The sequence below is a fragment of the Carassius carassius genome, chromosome 37 (assembly GCF_963082965.1).
Source record: "Carassius carassius chromosome 37, fCarCar2.1, whole genome shotgun sequence".
Lineage (NCBI taxonomy): Eukaryota > Metazoa > Chordata > Actinopteri > Cypriniformes > Cyprinidae > Carassius > Carassius carassius.
In genome coordinates this window covers 7,584,182-7,605,772 of record NC_081791.1, presented here as the reverse complement: position 1 = coordinate 7,605,772, position 21,591 = coordinate 7,584,182, and the positions used below count along the sequence as shown (strand labels likewise).

Genomic DNA, 21,591 nt, shown 5'->3' with positions numbered 1-21,591 from the left:
AAATCCATAACTTTTTGTCGTCACAGTCTGAAGATCATCTGACTCGATTTTGGTGAAAATCTAACCAATGGTTGATGAGAAGTTAAAAAAAGTAGGTTTTCAAAATAAATCAAAATGGAGGACAGGAAGTTCGGCTGACTATGGCAAAATTGGTATATATGTTGTCGGCATGAGCCAAGGAATATTTCCAGGAATATTTTACAGTTTCATTACAATAGGCTAATGCAATCAAAAGTTATTAGCATTTTTGGAAATGTAATAATTAATGGATAATGAATGGTTTAATTACTCTTGACCAATAGGTGGCGCTGTTAACAAATTAATGTGGCATGGTAAGGGTCAGGTGATAATTGCACATACAAAGTTTGGTATCAATATGTCAAATATTGGCAGAGAATGTCTAAGGGAAAATTGGTATCTTTGTCGTCGGCATGACCCGACATTAATTTGACAACGGGAATATTTTGACACCAGTTTCATTACAATAGGCTTATGCAATCAAAAGTTATTAGCATTTTTGGACATTTAACAATTAACAGTTAATGAATGGTTTATTACTCTTGACCAATGGGTGGCGCTGTTACCAAATTGATGTGGCATGATCAATTTGAGGTGACAATGGCACATATATAGTTTGATGTAAATATATCAAAGCGTTGCAGAGATACAGCCCTCAGATGCAGTTTGGCATCTTTCCAGCAAATTCGTTGATGTGCTAAATGAGAACCATTTTGTATATTGATACAAAATCCATAACTTTTTGCCTGCATGGTCTGAACGTGATTCGAGTCAAATTTTTTGAATATCGGCCTGACAGTCTAGGAGGGGTTCGAAAGAGTATATTTTCATCATAAAACAAAATGGTGGAAAGAAAGTTTAGTCAATTATGGCAAAAAAATGTATCAACGTTCTCGGGATGATCCAAGGAATCTATCAACATCAGTCCCATTACAAAAGGCTAATGTAAGCTAAAGATATTAGCATTTTTATACATTTCATATAACTTTTGACCAGAAGGTGGTGCTGAACTCAAACTTTTTGAGTACCATCAGGGCATGGTGACAAAGATGCTTACCAAGTTTCGTAACAATACGGGAATGCATTCGTAAATTAAAGCATTTTATGAAAAAATTCAAAGTGGCCGAAGCCCAAAATGGCTGACATAGGAAAATTGGATATCATTTACCTAACTGAGACTTGTTATAGCACTTATATATCATTGCTCTTTTTGTTGTTTTTGATTGCTTCCACTGTCCTCATCTGTAAGTGGCTTTGGATAAAAGCGTCTGCTAAATGAATAAATGTAATGTAAATGTAATTTGACTTGCCATGATGCATCAAATCTAAAGAGACTAGTTTTTGGCCAAACCATTCAGAAGTTATAAGCAAAAAATTGCATTTTTCATATCTCCTGACCACTAGGTGGCACAGTACCGAGACACTGCAGGTAGTCTCAGGTCATGCTTGTTATAGCACACACCAAGTTTGGTCTCAACATGTCTACCCGTTGCGGAAATATAGCCTCACATGCATTTTTACGTACTTTTTGTAGAATGCTTCTGCATGTTATTCAAGAACGGTTGGAAGAATCATCTTGAGTTCCATAACTTTATGCCAGCATGGTCTAAAGATAATCTGGTTCAATTTTTGCGACAATTGGTGCCATGGCCTAGGACGAGTTCAAAAAAGTAGGTTTTACAATTAAAAGTAACTAAAAAAAAAATTTTGGAGTTCATTCAACTCAGCATGAGCCAAGAATTCAGAGGAAAATTTAATTTTCATTTTCTGCAACTTTGGAAAAGTGAGTTTGAGTTAGAGACTCTAAATTTGCTATGGTGACTTTTCTCACTGTCCTCAATCAGTGTGCCAAATTTCACAATTTTCTCACAAGCAGTTCTATGGGCTGCCATAGACTTGTGGCGGAAGAAGAAGATCATGCTAACGGATACAATAGGTGCCTAAGCACCTTTGGTGCTTGGATTCTAATTATATGTAACACCAATACATGTAACAAGTTACTCCCCAACACTGATTGTGATATAATAACAATATAATTTTTATATATAAATTGACATTTGTGCACTATAAAGTCATATTGTAAGATATAAAGTCATTGTAAGTTTTAAAGTCACACTGTGAGAAATTAAGATATAATGCCAAATAATGAGAAACAAAGTCACATTTACAAGAAAAACACCAATTATAAAATACAAAGTTGCGATTTTGATATATTCATAATCTTTATGGGTTTCAAATTAATAATTGTGAGATATAAAGTTGCAAGGCTTTCATGCGGTGCATCACAGTATCTACGAAAAATTTACCAGCCAGACTTGACCCAAAGACGTCCACTTGGGACCAACAGTTAAAAAATAGATACATAAAAACAAACAATGTTTCTTGTGAAAGAACAGCCTCTAAAAAAAGCATAATTCAAAATACAGCATGGCCTCTTGTACATCATTGCTCTCTTGCTCTTGATGCAATATTTCAGACATTGCATCAACACAACAGCCTTCTTGTGATGATGACGAAAGGTTTTCACATGTAAATAATGGCCATGTGACACATGAACAGATGGGACCAGAGAAAGACACAAGTAACCGACGCCACTCAAAAATGACAGAGGCAACACGTTTATGACTATCAGTTTATACAGCAACGTCACAGATGACATCACAGCCTGACGACACATAACAACTGATGGAGCTAGCATAACTAGCACAGCCCTCCACACTGCTGGGCTACGGCGGTGGGAGCGTGTGTAGGAGCACTTATGTGGAGTTTAGAATCTTACATTTAGCAGCAGAAACAGCACATAAACACAGGAGTCCATCTTTTTCTGGTAAAGAGACAGAATACCGACACAGAAAAGGCAAGTGGTGCGCTGGGGCTGTCTAGCCAGGGGGAAATCAGTGCCCAGAGGCTGGACGAGGGGGATGTTTTCTGAAGGCACCTCCTCCCAGAAGTGTGGAGGAGCAGGGAACAGTCCACGAGCACCTACGTTTGGCAATCCGGCCTCCAGAGATTAAACTCCTTTGAATCTTCATCCGCCGCTGTCTCCTTCCTCACTGCTGTGGAAAAGAATGGAAAAAAAAACAGGATTAGACGAATAAATGATCCAATGTGAAACTAACTAGGAAAATAAATAAATAAATGACCCATTGCTAGGGTGGCTTTTAGGGCATCTTTAAATGGTTACTATATTGTTTAAGGTGGTTACACTGACCCTCTTTTAATGTACAGTACATCTACAGGATTTTTACTGTTCTCCAGGTTCGAATCCTGATGAATGAGCTGTAACAGTAAACCTTTCCTCAACAAGTCACACGGTTTGAGGTGTCATTTATGTCTGGAGCACAAATGACCATGAATGAGTTAAACATTTGACCAAACTATCAAAACTGTGTCAGTACTGGAGTGTGAATCTAACTCTGCGCATTATTTCTTCACGGTCGTTCGTACTGACCCAGAAACAGGAAGTAGATCTCGTTTGTCCTGAATGCGGTCCAAGAGGAGGACTTTCATTTAGGTCTATTATGCAACATGGAAGACGAAAACAGCAAAGCCTTTTAAGCCCAGAAATGGTTTTGAGGCTAAACTAATAAAGAAGAGTCACACAGGACACACTAATGTCCAGAGAAGACTGAAAGTGTGTGCAGACAGCATGAGATTGGCTCAAACGACAAGTAGCCACTATAGAAGAAGCCAGACAGGAGCTGCTTGTGGATGCAGCCGTGCAGAAGAGCTATCTAATGCTCCCCAAGAAACACAGCTTGTCCTAGATTCCTTGCCATGACATGCGCAATGTTGCAGAAGATCAGATGGATGGTTGTTTGCATGTCTCTCTGCATTGAAACGCAATGAAATCTAGAGGCCGGGCCTCACAAGCTTGTATTGTATTCTCGGGTCTCTTTTCATTTTAGCACAGAACGTGTCTGATATTTTAATCTGATGACATTCACACAGTTTGTTTCATCCTGAGATTACTTCATCTGCTGAATCAGGAAAACAGGCTAGTCGACTGAAAAGACAATCACAAGTGAACTGGGCCTGAAGCAATGAGAGATATGACATCTTTTACAGGCTGACTGACAGATTTGAATATGATACCGCACATCAGTGGCATGATATCCGAACAAGTGCAACAATTTGCTATGCTGTTTTCTGCTGGGATTTTTGTTGTCTTCACGTGAAGTTCATAAGCAATTCACATGCCAAGTGCAGTATTAAATAACTCACCATTAATGAAAATAGCATAAACATGAATAAAAATGGCATTTGTAATATAAATGTTAATATAAAATGTGTTTATATTAATATTGAATTATACAGTACATGTATACATGTTTTATACCTGTGCATACATAAGGAGCAGGGTTATTATAGTTCTTATAAAATTATATTAATTTATATTATAGTATGAAAAAATGTACTTGGGTTAACTTAGTGTTAACTAGTTGCCAAGGTAATATTTCTCTCTCACTCTCTCTTTTTTTTTTAGTTGTTAGTTATTCTGATATGTATACTGTGTGTGCGTGTATGTATGTATATATATATATATATATATATTAGCAATATTTCTTGTTTTTTCTTTAGTTTAAGATGATATACAAAAATAACTAAAAGTAAGATAAAAATGATAGATATATAGATCTGATAATGATAAAGACTACACATGCCGTGCACAGACACACACAGACACACATATGCACCTAGGAAGCAGGGTTAACATAGCTATTAATATATTTATATTCATTCATATTAATATTGATATTAATGTTTACTTACTTGAAATAAAAGTAATAAAAATAAGCATTAACAAAAATAAATGCTTATAAAAATGCTTATTATAAAATTTGAACTCATTTTAAGCTAGTTGCATGCAATAATTCCTTTTTTATTTATTTTAAATTGATTCACTAAACTTAAACTGAAATAACAAATTATATGAACAAATTTAATACAACAAAAACAAATAAAACTTATTAAAACTGAACTAAAATGAAAATGGAAAATCTAAAAATTAAAAAACGAATTTAAAGATATGTAAAAAATAAAATAAAATAAAATGTACATTACAGATACTTAACAGATTATATAGATTTCAGTTATTTAAGAATTGGACAGTTGCTCAGAATGGACTGTCATGAAGCAATTAAGGCCACTGTATTGTTCTGAGCCACAAGGTGGCAGCACTGCAATAGTCGTGACATCACTGACACTTTTCAAATCAATGTCAACTCAAGGTGATCTTAGGTGGGGCAGTTTGTTCTCTCTTACAGCACATGCTTGGATAAAACAGCAATTAAAAGGCAATTGTTTAGTGTGTAATACCATACCTAACATACAACCTCACCAGATTTGCATCTCATATCTTAAATGTCTTTAAAGTGCTAAAAATGGAAACCACCAGTGTTCGTGAAAAAATTAAACAATGAGAAATAAGCCAAAACTAAATTAATGCAAGCAGTAGAAACCAACACATACCTGCGAACAAAAAGTATTAACTAAAGTACTATTTTGTCATAATTAGGCTATATTTATGATCTAAAATTGAGTGTGAATTAATTAATATGAATTAATATGACTGAGAATAATCAATGTGCTGTAGGATTCACCTCTTAGTTAAGACAAAGCGGGATGTCCATCCTGTGGGAGAATAGAGATGGCGGGAAGCGTTTGGTGAAGATACAGCATCCCCTTGTGAAAGATCAGTGTATCACATCCATTCATTATACACTTCAGTCTGTGCCTGCTGGACACATGTATTGCACTTTATCCCACAGTGTGGCTTAATAGTTCGGGTCTTCTGGAGATAGTTCAGAACAATTTCTCTGTTGTATTGTCGTTGTTATGGCCCTCTGGTTAGATGAGTGAATCCATGTTAACCAGTTTACAAAATCCAGCAACACTGCGAATCTTCAGCCAGACTTCAAAACATTCTGGCAAAAAAAAAAAAAAAGGCATGGCAACAAAAGCGGGTTACTGAGGAACCTATCGTTGCTATGGAGACTGCATAGCTCGAACGTGATTAGAAGTATCCAGTCGAAAGCGTTTTCAGTCTCTGATCTTTCCCTTGCCTTCAGTGAGTTTAGTAAGTCTCTGAATTTGTGCTCGAATCAGAACCATTTAAGATCTTTGAACTATGCACGAATAGTAGCACAAACTGAGAAAAAGTTCACATATAGCATCTTATGCATCCTTCACTGGTTGTTGATATGGAACAGGCTCTTGACAAGACAACGATACACAATAGAAGCACACAAAATTAGTCATTTAAGACACGTATTCCAACAAGTGATATGTTATCTGAGAGACACTTGTCCATAATGGAAGAAAATACACAATGCCTTTAAATGGGCTACCTCTAATTTTGGTAAAAACTCCTTTAACTGGGCAAAGTTTGCAGCAATGTCAAAGTAGACTATGCAATGCAATGAGTGCATTTGAATAGAATAGCTATTTACTTGTCATTGACAAAATATTGACTTTGTGGCAAGCCGTTTTAACATTTTCCCATGAGCAATACTGCCATGCAAAGGCAAAAGAGCGTGACTGTTTTTAGTCGAAAATGAGTTATTGATATTTTTGGAACATTCTTATACATCCTTTTTCATGTGTATAAGTATCTTGAATTAATTTAGTTTTTTCTCCAAGAAACTAATGGGACGTCTCAAGCGTAACTTCGAAAAGTCCCAGAGAAACCAAGGCAGAACACCGTATAACACCAGTTACCTCTCTTTCACTTTGTTTGGAACGCTCAAATTGAGTTACGGCATCCTGCCTTTGTTTAACTGCACATCAAAATGAAGTTACGTGCCAGTTTAGAGTTATACGCTGGTCTGCCTTTATTTTACTGTCCATTCCAGTCTGGCACATTTTAATTACAGTGTAGACAAACAAATTAGATAGATCGTGATCTACCAAACAGCTCCATACAACAAAGCACTGTAAAGACAAGATACCTTGGCAGCAATATGTAATCATGAATAACCTTTAAAGATTTTTTTTTTCTTTTTATAATGCAGATTATTCACCAGGCTGTCACTTCTAGTTGGATGGGTGTGGACTCGCATGCTGTAGCTAGCATGATCAATCATAAAATCAGTAGCCTTCTAACAGTTTGCAATTAAATCCATATCCTACCTTTTCTTTACTCAATAAAATCAATCCATGGCGATGAACATCATCGGAGATGTTTAATCCACGAACATTATGAGCATTATTCCTGCTTGAAGGCGTTCTCTTCAAACCACGAGTCACTCTTTTAGATTAGGCCATTTCATACAAATCAATATAAAAGCAATTATGCTATGCCTAGCATTCTTAGCAAATAAATTGGTATCCACGGCATCCACTCATGTTTAACTTTTAGTCTGCTTGTTACGGTCAGAAAAAAACAACAACCTTAATACAGTCATATTACTATATGCAATATCCTATATGAGACAGCCATGATCACTAGATTTTATACTGGTGTTACCATAACGATTTTGTTAATGGTGATCAGCAACCAAATATTGATAATGTGGAAGTTACTGCCTTTTGCCTTGGTGTGACTTCTCACATTTTGTAGACAATGCGAAGTCAGAATACATAAACTTCAAAATAGGGGAAAAAAATCAAGTTTGAGCTCAATTTTCTTTTATGTAGATAATTTTCATTACTAAAACATATAATTGTTAAATTACCAGTGTCCTGCCTATGATTAATTTGGCTGGACAAGTAAAATACTTTAAATTCATTTTTCTCAGTTTCACACTCTAACCAGTTAAGGTCTTTTGCCTTTGTAGGGCAGTATATGTTATTTGTTTATTTAGAGTAATAAAGTCATTCAGTAGTGACTGGCATCTTTTCAATTTGACTTGAAAATGATTCCCTAGTACTTACTTTCACTACCTGTCACCATTCCAGAAGTTACAAGTTACTTGACTGTTTCTGGAATATTTTTTTTTTTGTGATTGAATTTTATGTGGTTTTGTGGTACTGAAATTAACTGTTCACTTCCATATTTCTAATTGTTGCTGGTATTTATTCCAGTTTAGTACATCTTTTTTAGATATTAGTACTTTTTTATGAGGCACAAATATATATTCCAACAGTAGGCCTATGTAATATGTCTTACACTACATCATTGTATATATTAGATCATTGCTACTGCATAGATAAAGTACAATAAACATTTTAAATAAAAACAATTATAAAAACAAAATGTAACTAGTTGGAAGTGAATAGTTGATATAGTTGTTAACCCAACAGAATTCAATGACAAAAAAAAGTGTTACCAGTAACAATGAAATAATCACTATTGCACTGTGGATAATAATAATATTAAATACATAAAAATAAAGCACTTATTTTGGAGAGAAATTAGGTATTTACATTTTTTTTTTTTTTTAGAAAATACTATTTAAGTCTTTCTACTTGAAAAAAAATCATGTTTAATTAAGTGTTTCTTGTAATTACCAACTGTAAACATATGGCGTGACGTATTGTTTTAATGTATTAAGGAATTATTGTGTGTGTGTGTGTGTGTGTGTGTGTGTGTGTGTGTGTGTGTGTATGCGTGTAGGCTATATATATATATATATATATATATATATACACACACACACACACACACATTGCATTGTGTTTTCACTTCACAATGCATTGCATTGTGTTTTAGGATTAAATAAAATTTCCATAAAAATTAAAGAATAATATCCTGACAAAAAATTACCAGTACATTTTTTTTTAAATAAAATATCTGAAAATAGTTAAAATAGCAACTGAAAGCTGTGCTGGATTACTTAATTGTAATCAAAATTACTAGTAAAATAATAACAGGTACTAGTTAGTTTTAAGGAATAGATGTTAAAGCAGCTTGCCACACGGATGTCACATATTGCCTATATGAATGAACGTACCCTAAAGACAGCAAACGGACGGAAAGCCGATAGCGGCTTCCTCCTCACAGTAAAATGGTTCAAATTAAACAGGTGATAAACACTGCATGAGACTAAATACGTAACCAGTTCCTCTGCGTCGTGGAAATGGAGGGCGACACACGCAGCAGCACTTGGCTGTCATGACACGAACCTCCAGCGTGCCATCATCAGCCTAAACGTCTGTGAACATCTTTTTAATGTTCACGCAGTTCTGGTTGTTCTGAGCGGGGAAGTTGGGCTGCTTAAAGGCTCCCTCCTCGATGACCATGTACTCCGACTTGCTGAGCGAGGACGTGCTCCGGGTCTTCTTTAGCTCCTCGGAGGAGGACAGAGGCTGGCAGCTGCCGACGTGGAGGTACTGCGCCTGCTCCTCGCCCTCAGTCTCTCGGTGGTAGAAGTAGTTGAAGTTGGACACGATGACTGGCACTGGCAAAGCGATGGTTAACACGCCCGCGATCGCACACAGGGACCCGACGATTTTGCCCCCTATGGTGACCGGGTGCATGTCGCCGTACCCCACGGTCGTCATGGTTACCACCGCCCACCAGAACGCATCAGGGATGCTGCTGAAGCCCGAGTCGGGATCATCCGCCTCGGCGAAGTACACAGCGCTCGAGAATAAGATGACCCCGATGAAGAGAAAGAAGATCAGCAAGCCCAGCTCTCGCATGCTGGCTTTGAGTGTTTGCCCCAGAATCTGGAGCCCTTTCGAGTGCCGCGAGAGTTTGAAAATCCGAAACACGCGCACCAGTCTGATGACCCGGAGAATGGCCAAGGACATCGCCTGCTGGCCGTTGCCTTGCCTTTCCGCGAGCTCGGTCCCTAAAGTGATGAAATATGGTATGATCGCCACGATGTCAATGATGTTCATGATGTTCTTGGAGAACGTGGCTTTGCTGGGGCACGCGAAGAAACGCACGAGCAGCTCAAAGGAGAACCAGATGATGCACAGAGTCTCCACCACGAAGAACGGGTCAGAGAAGGGACTGGTGAAGAACGGGAGAGTTCCGTTCGCCAGCGGCGCGACCGTTGTCGGGTCCCTGTCGTCCCGGAACTCGGGTAGCGTTTCCAGACAGAAGATGACGATGGATATCAAAATGACCAGCACCGAGACGATCGCGATGCCCCTGGCTGGACCCGAGCTCTCCGGGTACTCAAACAGCAGCCACACCTGTCGCTGAAACTCATTAGATGGCAACGGACGCACCTCATCCTTTATAAAGCCCTCATCTTCTCGAAATTTCTCCATGGCCTCCTCCCCGAGCTCGTAGAAGCGTATCTCCTCGGAGAAAATGTCTATGGGAACGTTCACGGGTCTCCGTATGCGCCCTCCGGATTGGTAATAATACAAGATGGCATCGAAGCTCGGCCGATTCCTGTCAAAGAAATATTCGTTTCTGAGGGGGTCAAAGTAGCGCATTCTCTTCTTGGGGTCCCCAAGTAAAGTCTCAGGGAACTGGGACAGGGTTTTGAGCTGCGTCTCGAAGCGCAAACCTGAGATGTTGATGACAACTCTCTCGCAGCACTCGTGGTCTTGCTCGTAGCGCTCCAGAGAGTGGTGCCCGGGCAGCGCCGCCGACTCCTCCAGCATGTTGTCGCATGCAACAATTGTCATGATGTCTTCGGTGTAGCCGTGGTTCACGAGGTTGTTACCCCTGTGCTTGCTCGAGGAAGGCGGTGGCGAGTGGAGGAGGCTGAGGTGGTCGTCCATACAGCTGCTTCGGCGGAGGGGCAGTGGAAGCCGCGCCTCCTCCACAAGCTCCGCGCCGCGCGTCTTCTCGCACTCGATCCGCTCCTCCCGCCCGCGGCAAGCGTACTGTGGTATATAAACATGACTGTTCCCGCCCACGGTGCGCGAATGCTCATCACACATCCACACGGCGCCCAATCGGAAACCTGACAGACATAAACATGAACCCCAGACGCGCGTCGACCGATGCCCACCGATTATGGGAGGACTGTGGGATAACGCGCATCGGCGACAAGTGCAACTTAAAAAGAAAATGTTGCATTAATTTCATTACGCGCATGAGAGAGCATATGAATTAATAGTTCACACGCGGAATCCGAATTAGTAGCTATACATGCTTTCAACGAGGTCAGCTTTTAAAGCAGTTTAAAGAAGGAGTTATCTTGCGCAACAACTCTATTTTGGCGCCCTCTTACAAATTAAAAAGAAATAATCAAGTTTTTTGTCAAAATTTGGTTTCTAAATCTGTAATAAATCGATTGATCAGCCAGTGGTTCGTGTTTATTACCCTGCTGAAACAACCCCGTTACAACGATTATGTCGCCCAGTGGTTTGTTTTGACATATCCTCGTTAAGTATGTTAAAGCTTTTAGCTGAGTTAGATCTCCCCCTATAATTCGCACCCTGTCCATATGCAATTGTTGTTATAATGTTATCAATAAACGGCTATGTGCTGCGTTGGTTGGCTCTGATGTGCTTGGACTGCACACGTATGTATAGCAAAGGCGCGGACTTCCATTCAGAATGTCAATGAGAGCGCGAGCCCCCACCTTCATAAAGATGAAAGTACGAGCACCAACGTCACTCTGATTGACATTTGGAGCGCAGCAGGCACTTACTTCATCTTTATGCAAACCCTCTCGATGTTGCAGACCCGTTATGTGGCATTAGTTAATTTAGGGAAAGGAGTAGTTTTGATAATAATTGTTTGTTCAGACGTGTGACGGGTGTTGGCAAAACACAGTAGCCTAATTGGTTAGAAGCAGATTTAGAAATATGTTGTTGATTTAGAAATCTGTTTTATGTTTTATTGTTTGTTCACGCTTTATAACAGATAATGTTATCAATTTTGACGCTACAAGGCAGGATAATGTGATGCTGCTTTTTTTCACCCCTTTCCAAAACGTGTTGGTAACTTGCGCGTGATCTGATACAAAAAGCCAGGATAATGTATCGGCGCTGTCCATAGTTCTGAAACCAGGAGAATCATCCTATAATCTTTTTATTTAATGCCAGTATATCACGTCTAACTCAGTGAGCCCCTAAGGTTATCAACACGTTTTAACACTTATATTATGACCTACTGTATTTAAAACAAAAATGCAAAATTAATTGAGATAGTCAAATGGAATATCTTGAAACTCCAAGGTGATTTAAAAGTCCTAATATTTAAAATGTAACATAAAAATGTAAAATAAAATAAAAGTGTATGCTTAAGATCTTTTTCTGAAATCATGATTAATAATTCAGACATTGTTTTCAAGCAATTTTGAATTATTATTATTATTTTATTTTTTTACTTATTTTGATTTAATGACTCTAAAAATGTCAGCGCTGTGGCCATCAAAATAATAAAAATTAAACATTTTCTAACTTCATTTTCTATCTTTCTAACTCATCTTTATGTTGTTCCAAAACCTGCATGCATTTTTTTTCTGGTACACAACACAAAAAGACAATCATACAGCATTTGTTCCACAACTGAAAGAAAATATTATTTGAGGCTGTGAGGGTGAATAAACAACTTATCATTTGTGGGTGGAGTATCCCGTTTGTTTATGATTTCCTCCTAATTTGGCACTTATTTTTTAAACTACATTTATCTAGACAGACAGACAGACAGACTGTCTGTCTGTCTGTCTATCTATCTATCTATCTATCTATCTATCTATCTATCTATCTATCTATCTATCTATCTATCTATCTATCTATCTATCTATCTGTCTGTCTGTCTGTCTGTCTGTATTTATCCGTCTGTTACTATCTATCTATCTATCTATCTATCTATCTATCTATCTATCTATCTATCTATCTATCTATCTATCTATCTATCTATCTATCTATCTATCTATCTATCTATCTATCTATCTATCTATCTATCTATCTATCTATCTATCTATCTATCTGCTCCCAACCTGTCCTCCAACCAATACGCTCGTATAGGTCGTTTGTCCAAATCCCTGAAATACGACACATCAGAGCGTATCCTACAATTGCACCCCTATCGGCAAAACGTCGTTTTCATATTAATGTTTTGTATTCTTTTATTTGCACTCTGGTTTGTGTTTCGTGTAGCTTAGTTGGTAGATTATTGCGCTGTACCTTGATATGTAATCATGCTTTCATGGGTTCGATCCCAGGGAAAGGACGTTTACGAAAATGTATATGCTCAATAAATCACAATTTAGCATGATTTCTGTGAGGGTTAGGTTTAGGGGTGAGGTTAGGTGTGGTCATTCGAACGAATAAGCAACCTAGTAAAATATGTAGGAAATACTGTGAGATCGGTGTAAAAAGCCCACACATTGCATTTAAATAAACGTGCATTTTGATTGGTAATGACGTGATACGTCATTTCATGACGACAGACGCAACGCGATACTTTCATTATTTTTACGCCCGCTAGATGGCGCTTAACTTTAAAACGTAAATATGGGTCGTAATAAGGTGCTTGTACAAACGACCTATATGGTCGTTTTTTATTGGAGGACAGGCTCATCTATCTATCTATCTATCTATCTATCTATCTATCTATCTATCTATCTATCTATCTATCTATCTATCTATCTATCTATCTATCTATCTATCTATCTATCTATCTATCTATCTATCTATCTATCTATCTATCTGTCTGTCTGTCTGTCTGTCTTTCTGTCTGTCTGTCTGTCTGTCTGTCTGTCTATCTATCTATCTATCTATCTGTCTGTCTATATATCTGTCTGTATTTATCTGTCTGTTACTATCTATCTATCTATATATATATATGTCTGTCTGTCTGTATTTATCTGTCTGTTACTATCTGTCTATGTATATATCTGTCGTTTTTTATTGGAGGACAGGCTCATCTATCTATCTATCTATCTATCTATCTATCTATCTATCTATCTATCTATCTATCTATCTATCTATCTATCTATCTGTCTGTCTGTCTGTCTGTCTGTTTGTCTGTTTGTATTTATCCGTCTGTTACTATCTATCTATCTATCTATCTATCTATCTATCTATCTATCTATCTATCTATCTATCTATCTATCTATCTATCTATCTATCTATCTATCTATCTATCTGTCTGTCTGTCTGTCTGTCTGTCTATATATCTGTCTGTATTTATCTGTCTGTTACTATCTGTCTATGTATATATCTGTCGTTTTTTATTGGAGGACAGGCTCATCTATCTATCTATCTATCTATCTATCTATCTATCTATCTATCTATCTATCTATCTATCTATCTATCTATCTATCTATCTATCTATCTATCTATCTATCTATCTATCTATCTATCTATCTATCTATCTATCTATCTATCTATCCATCCATCTGTCTGTCTGTCTGTCTGTCTGTCTGTCTGTTTGTATTTATCTAATCAGTAGTAGGTGAGACTCCCACAGGTCCAAATGTGTCAGTATGAGGGAGGCAGAAAGAGTCTTTGTTTGTTTGATTCTGTGTCTTCCTCTCGCTCAATGGACTGCTTCCCAGAATCTGCACACTTCTCCAAGCTCTAAGGGGTTGTTCCTTTTAACACAAAATATAGAGCTCATTACCCTGGGCATTTAGAAGAAAAGCAGCTCTTCTTCAGCCTGCTCTCTATAGTCTGGCTGTTTGGCTGGAGATTTTTTTTCTACAACAAAACCATATTCATATTTACATTTAGAGTCCAAAGACATCAAAACATTTACTGGCACATCTTAAAAAAAAAAGCTTCTCTTCTGTTTTCCTAAAAGCTAAAAGTAATGAAAAGGGTGATATTGATTTGATTATGCTGTGATTTGAAGGTCTGCCTCAGCCAAGAGCCTTTTGTAATAGATTGTGTATTTATGTAAAAGGTTTGAGTCCTTTAATTAATTTAATACTCAGGTAAAACTGAAAGGACAGGTACCTAAAATGTCAGTTATGTGTGCAAACAGTGGCTTTAATCCTTGGCTCATATGAACTCTTAACTGTAAGCCTTAAATATTTGCTCCAATGTTTAACTTTGTTGTTTGACTCATTCTCATTCTTGTAAGGTGTTTATCATAACTGACAAGAACACCGTCTAAAGCAACCTGTTCTCAAACACCCGTCTGCATTTCGCCATCCACCCTTGTTTGAGGTGAGAGGGTGGAGTTGATGTCCATGTCTAGTGAGTAGCTGCAGATCTGAGGAGACTTCATTAGTGCTCTTGTAATGGTTAGGTAATTGAATTCTTCTTCAAACTGTTCTCCAGTTACACTGTTATATCCTCCTACTCCTTCAGAGAGTCTTTTGTGTAAGCGCAGTTTGTCCTTGGGCTTGTTTTCAAACTCTGCGTTCACACGTCATTCTTGACGCATTTGCCAGGCAGATACGACACATGCTCGTGGATGCTCTTACATACTTAAAACACAAGCACATGCATTGCTTTATGGTTGCTAATGTGTTCTAAGAAGTCACATTAGCAACATTTTGGTGAAATTTGGTGAAAAACTAATATGAGCATTGGCGAATAGGGATTGGAGTTTTTTTTTTTTTGCTGATTCCTATTTAAATGACTGTTTTTCTGTGAAATTATTAATTATTAGTAAGTGTGACAGCACAAGTCAAAAGAGCTAAGCCTCATGTCTCTGTTCTGTAAATGTGGTTCGGCTCCTTCCATCAATGTTATTTTTTATCCATTTCAAGGTTCTGATGACTTAGAAAAGCATAATCATACATTTTCTCAATATGCGACACAATTCAAAGGAATATTTCAGGTTTAGTTAAGTTAAACTCAATCGATATCACGTGTTGATTACAGCTTAAATAAAAATAAGATAAAATGAAAAATAAAGTAGCAAAATGGAGGTTATGGTCAGGTACTTAAAAGTAAATCGAGCCAATTCTGGAGGATTTAAAAGCAGAAATTTGAATCTTACAATTTTATGAAAGCATTTGTTCTTCTGGTAAAACTTATATAGAAATATTGGAGCTGTAAAGCAGTTTATACTGACAAGGTTGAAAAATGAGATATAACTTTTCATATGAAAAGAAGTGACCTTTTGACACTAAAACCATGTTCACATGCATACAGTTTACATCTTGTAGTGTTTTTGACTACAACCCGAATTCCGGAAAAGTTGGGACGTTTTTTAAATTTTAATAAAATGAAAACTAAAAGACTTTAAAATCACATGAGCCAATATTTTATCCACAATAGAACATAGATAACATAGCAAATGTTTAAACTGAGAAAGTTTACAATTTTATGCACAAAATGAGCTCATTTCAATTTTGATTTCTGCTACAGGTCTCAAAATAGTTGGGACGGGGCATGTTTACCATGGTGTAGCATCTCCTTTTCTTTTCAAAACAGTTTGAAGACGTCTGGGCATTGAGGCTATGAGTTGCTGGAGTTTTGCTGTTGGAATTTGGTCCCATTCTTGCCTTATATAGATTTCCAGCTGCTGAAGAGTTTGTGGTCGTCTTTGACGTATTTTTCGTTTAATGATGCGCCAAATGTTCTCTATAGGTGAAAGATCTGGACTGCAGGCAGGCCAGGTTAGCACCCGGACTCTTCTACGACGTAGCCATGCTGTTGTTATAGCTGCAGTATGTGGTTTTGCATTGTCCTGCTGAAATAAACAAGGCCTTCCCTGAAATAGATGTTGTTTGGAGGGAAGTTTGTTGCTCTAAAACCTTTATATACCTTTCAGCATTCATAGAGCCTTCCAAAACATGCAAGCTGCCCATACCGTATGCACTTATGCACCCCCATACCATCAGAGATGCTGGCTTTTGAACTGAACGCTGATAACATGCTGGAAGGTCTCCCTCCTCTTCAGCCCGAAGGACACGGCGTCCGTGATTTCCAACAAGAATGTCAAATTTGGACTCGTCTGACCATAAAACACTATTCCACTTTAAAATAGTCCATTTTAAATGAGCCTTGGCCCACAGGACACGACGGCGCTTCTGGACCATGTTCACATATGGCTTCCTTTTTGCATGATAGAGCTTTAGTTGGCATCTGCTGATGGCACAGCGGATTGTGTTTACCGACAGTGGTTTCTGAAAGTATTCCTGGGCCCATTTAGTAATGTCATTGACACAATCATGCCGATGAGTGATGCAGTGTCGTCTGAGAGCCCGAAGACCACGGGCATCCAATAAAGGTCTCCGGTCTTGTCCCTTACGCACAGAGATTTCTCCAGTTTCTCTGAATCTTTTGATGATGTTATGCACTGTAGATGATGAGATTTGCAAAGCCTTTGCAATTTGACGTTGAGGAACATTGTTTTTAAAGTTTTCCACAATTTTTTTACGCAGTCTTTCACAGATTGGAGAGCCTCTGCCCATCTTTACTTCTGAGAGACTCTGCTTCTCTAAGACAAAGCTGTGACGAGTGGGGCGGGGCCGAGGGACATGGGAGCGAGGCCGGTGGAGTGATTGGAGATGAGCTACACCTGTTCGACCCGCCGGTCTCGAGGCCCATGGAGGAGATGGAAGGATATAAAACTGGAGCGACGACAGTGAAGGACGAGAGAGGACCAGGCCTGGGCTTTTAGTTGTGTTTTGGTTTTATTTTGCGCGCATCAGTCGTCCGTGAGGGGCTGATGCGCTGCTTTGTGTTTATTTTGATCATTAAAGTTTTCTGTTGATTGTGCGCCGGTTCCCGCCTCCTTCTTCCGGATGAATACAAAGGTTTATTATCGTTACAGTGGTGCCGAAACCCGGGAGAAGGAGGGACGCGCTGCTGAAGATCCCTCGCCGCTGTGGTGAATCCGCGGTGCCATCGAGCAGGCGAGGAGTGTGCCGCCATGGACGCTCGAGGTTTTTTGAGTTTGTTAGTGGACTTTAAAATTGCTGTTTATAGATTTGTTAAGTCATTTTATTTGTTTATTTTAATCTATATAATTAAAATGAAAGTAAATGTTTTGTCTAGGTAACGTTAATTTTTTTAATGAAGTATTAATTATTATTACCGGCTTGGATGAGGCAGTGTCGGTGAGTTATGGCATCACATCTGATCTGGTTGATTCGGCCCAGAATCTGAGAGAATGAGTACACAGGCATCCAGGCCGGGAGTGACAGATGGATCCGGGCCGATGGACAAATATCTAGCAGGTGAAATTTTAACTGAAAATGGCCTGTCAGCAAAAGTTAAATTGGTAAGTTTTCACTTGTCTTTAGTGGAGTCAGAAGTTCACTTGACAGTAAAGAAGGATCTAATCCTAAAGTAAATACCATTGTTTCCCGTTGTTGGTGAAGTGTTTCTGATCACCAAGGAGAGGCTACGCAAGGTCCTAAAGATGGCAGCTGCAACAAAAAAGTCATGTGACTGAAACCCATGAATAGTGCTATAGTATAGGCAACATGCTGTGTTTAGTGAGAGAGGCAAGCCATCAACGTCACTTAATCGGACACTTTGTCTGATGAACCAGCAGGCCGACGGCCATCGGATGGAGTTCTACAGAACGTACAGATGGCCAGTCCGCCCGTGGTCAAATATGTGATCTGATTGCATTATTTAGAGAAACAGCCACTTTAAAATGTATCGAACAGTATCTAAACATGGCAAATAGACTACAAAGACTAATGAAAAGAGGAGAAAACATTATTGAACCAGCACTAACATATCATTTTTTATTAGTTTTTAATAACTACTCATGATCACCTTTACTAGAAAAATGTAAAATGTAGTCTAACTTGTTTTAGAATTGATATTATATAATCTGTTGAGAGAATAGATTTTAGGGTTAGATAGATCGAATAGATAGATCGGTTCTAAATGTGCAGCTAGTTGTTTCTTCATAACAAATGCTATACTGATTAATTTAACAGTCATTATTGGCCTGGTAATGATTAATAGGCAAGTCTTATTCAACAAATGCTACAGTTAAGAATGGCCTTCAGATGATAGCACAAAAGATGATTTCACAAAAATTATTATATAAGCAAACAAACAAATAAATAAAACTTCGGCATTAATGCACACACACAACCAGCATGCTGCGTTTGAATGTGGAAAGCACAAACATACACCAGCACATAACCCCAGGTCAGCTTAGAGATGCTTAATTGTGCAGGAAGGACTTTGATGCTGTTTACGTGCAGCTGTTCCCTTATTGATTTGATTTGCATGATAGAAGACCATGCTATCCATTGGGCCTGTACACCTTATTTAAGCAGAAGGAGAGCGCCGGTGTTATAACACTGATATAGGAATATATATAACCAGTGTTGGGGAGTAACTAGTTACATGTAACGGCGTTACGTAATTTAATTACAAAATTATTGTAACTGTAATTAGTTACAGTTACTACGAAAAAATGAGTAATTAAATTACAGTTACTTATGAAATTTTTAACGATTACAAAGGGGATTACATTTGAATATTTACACATATCCACCTACAGATTTAACTGATTTCTTTCCCAAATTGCACTGACTATTCTGAGACATACCGCCCTAATAATTTTCGGGATGCGGAAACAGTCTGGTTTGTAGAATCCAGTCATAAAAACGGAATGCCTAACGCGGACGGAATATGCCACATTTTGCATGACTAAATCAAAAGTAGGTCAGTACCCTTGAATCAAAACATGACATGGACTAGTGTCTGTGAATATTAAGCCCCAAAATGCAATATATGACTTGCACATTCTGCGTGTCTGTGGAAATCAGGCGCGGACTGGACACCGGGAGAACCAGGACAATTCCCGGTGGCCTGGCAGCCGATTTTGCCCCACTATTTAATATCATTATTGTATACTAAAGCGATAATTTGCGAATTCGCCATTTGAAAATGAAATCTCTAAGTCATGAAGTGTTAGTCATGACTCGCGCGCTCTCCGCGCCTCCGCCAAACGGTTTGGATCAGACTCAGAGTAATCAATGCGAGAGAGAGAGAGAGAGAGAGAGAGAGAGAGAGAGAGAGAGAGAGAGAAAACAGTGGACTGTGGAAGCGCGCTGGAGCAGAGAAGCAGAACTCCTGTTCAGGGTTTCAGGTCAGTTTCATCTGTAAAGATGCTTTTTTGTCTTTGTTTTTTTATTTATTTAATCAAGCAGCAACACGTTGCTCATCAGTCATCACTCAAAATACTATATAAAGGACATCCTTATTATCTGTTGTAATGTTACAGTAGTAATATAGTGTAAGAAATTCAGATTGTTTTTATAGGTTTAGGGGGAGCTACGACAGACAACAACACAACCCTTACGAAAATTAACATTTTAATATTTAACTATGAATCCAGAGAAAATGGTTACTATTGTTTAACTGTGGTAACCAAAAATGTAAAATTATTTTACAAATGTATTTATTTAAAAATAAATACAAATCCATTTGCAAAAAACAAAAACAAAACAAGGTTATTTTACTTTTATATAGGCTAATAAAAGCATGGTTAATTTTTGTAAGGGAAAAACATGACTCGTGTACAGTATTAGGATTTTTATATAAAGATATTGTAGTATTGTAGAGTATTGTATTGTAAAGTATAGTTTTGTTCAATCTTGAGTATTAAAGTCATGAGAGAGATGGATAACAGGGCAAAATAAAGAGACTGAAGAGAAAAATGGAAGTGAAGGTGCAGTTCAGGAGAGAACTTTTAATTATTAAGCATGTCCCCAAATTAAAGATTTAAAACCTTTTTTATGTCAGGTCCATACAAAAAAATAGTTTTGTCCATGAATTTGTTTGTATGAGTTTGAATTTTCCAGTCTGAATTTTTTTCCCAGTCCGCCCCTCCTGTAAATTAATGGCAAAGACATGGTTTCATTTACTACACATAGGCCTACTGAAGCTCGCAGTGTTTTCAACCTCTGCTGCCTCAATATAGGAGTTAACGAGCACATAAACATAATTTCTAGAACTGCTTTGTGTCACTTAATGTGCATTTTACTTATTTTGAGAAAACTATCATCATGTACAGAGACAGCAGTTTAAAAAAACACCATTGTTTCAGGAGTTTATTACACAGAATACGTCACATGCTTATTAGATAACTGTATTTAAGTTGATGTATATGCTTTCATTTATTATTCTTTAATTTTCACAAATTTAGAAAAGTAATCAAAAAGTACTCAAAAGTAATTAGTTACATTACTTTAATAAAGTAATTGAAAAAGTTACACTACTATTACATTTTAAACAGGGTAACTTGTAATCTGTAACCTATTACATTTCCAAAGTAACCTTCCCAACACTGTATATAACACTGAGAAAGGAACTTATTAACATTTTAAATTATGTAAAGCAAGAAAACACACACACACACACACACACAGAAACACACACACAAGCCATGTGTAGTTGCATTTGTCGGCAACAAAACAAAAGCATGTGCAGTACGTGTAACATCCAAGCAATGCTGCAGTCTTCGTCTTCTAAATTCATCTCGTTATTCAGGCCATGGTGCTATAAAAAAGTGCCAATCGTGTTGTGCTGAGAGAAGAGCGATGGGACAGCCACAGGGGTTTTGAGCAGGGTTTCCACTGGCTCAACTAAATATAGATGAATCCGAGGTCTTATTAACCCGCTAAATGAAGCTACCTTGTGCACTGCGCTATATTCTTTATTTATTCTATATTTAGTTTTAAACAGGTTCATTTCTGTGGTGCATAAGGTCTGTTATCTGCAGTGCTTTTGAATTATCTGAGTTAAGCATAACTGCAAAACTGCATTGAATTCACGTATTCATACTTTTTTTATGTTGTTCTCTTTTTAAATCATATGAAATGTTCCCTTGTT

General features: G+C 37.8%; 1 protein-coding gene and 1 long non-coding RNA gene across 2 annotated transcripts; both read right to left on the bottom strand.

Annotated features, from left to right (window-relative positions):
* Positions 1-2,636: 2,636 nt before the first annotated feature.
* On the bottom strand, positions 2,637-8,285 carry LOC132117671 (uncharacterized). Its single transcript, XR_009425817.1, has 3 exons — positions 7,937-8,285; positions 5,622-7,149; positions 2,637-3,074 (listed from the first exon to the last, which is right to left on the bottom strand). It is a non-coding gene; the product is annotated as an uncharacterized LOC132117671 (long non-coding RNA).
* A 314-nt stretch (positions 8,286-8,599) lies between these two features.
* LOC132117913 (potassium voltage-gated channel subfamily A member 1) lies at positions 8,600-10,991 on the bottom strand. The gene has a single exon (XM_059527274.1). It carries the CDS (start codon positions 10,804-10,806, stop codon positions 9,106-9,108), a length of 1,701 nt encoding a protein of 566 aa, XP_059383257.1. The 5' UTR covers positions 10,807-10,991; the 3' UTR covers positions 8,600-9,105.
* Positions 10,992-21,591: the final 10,600 nt, after the last annotated feature.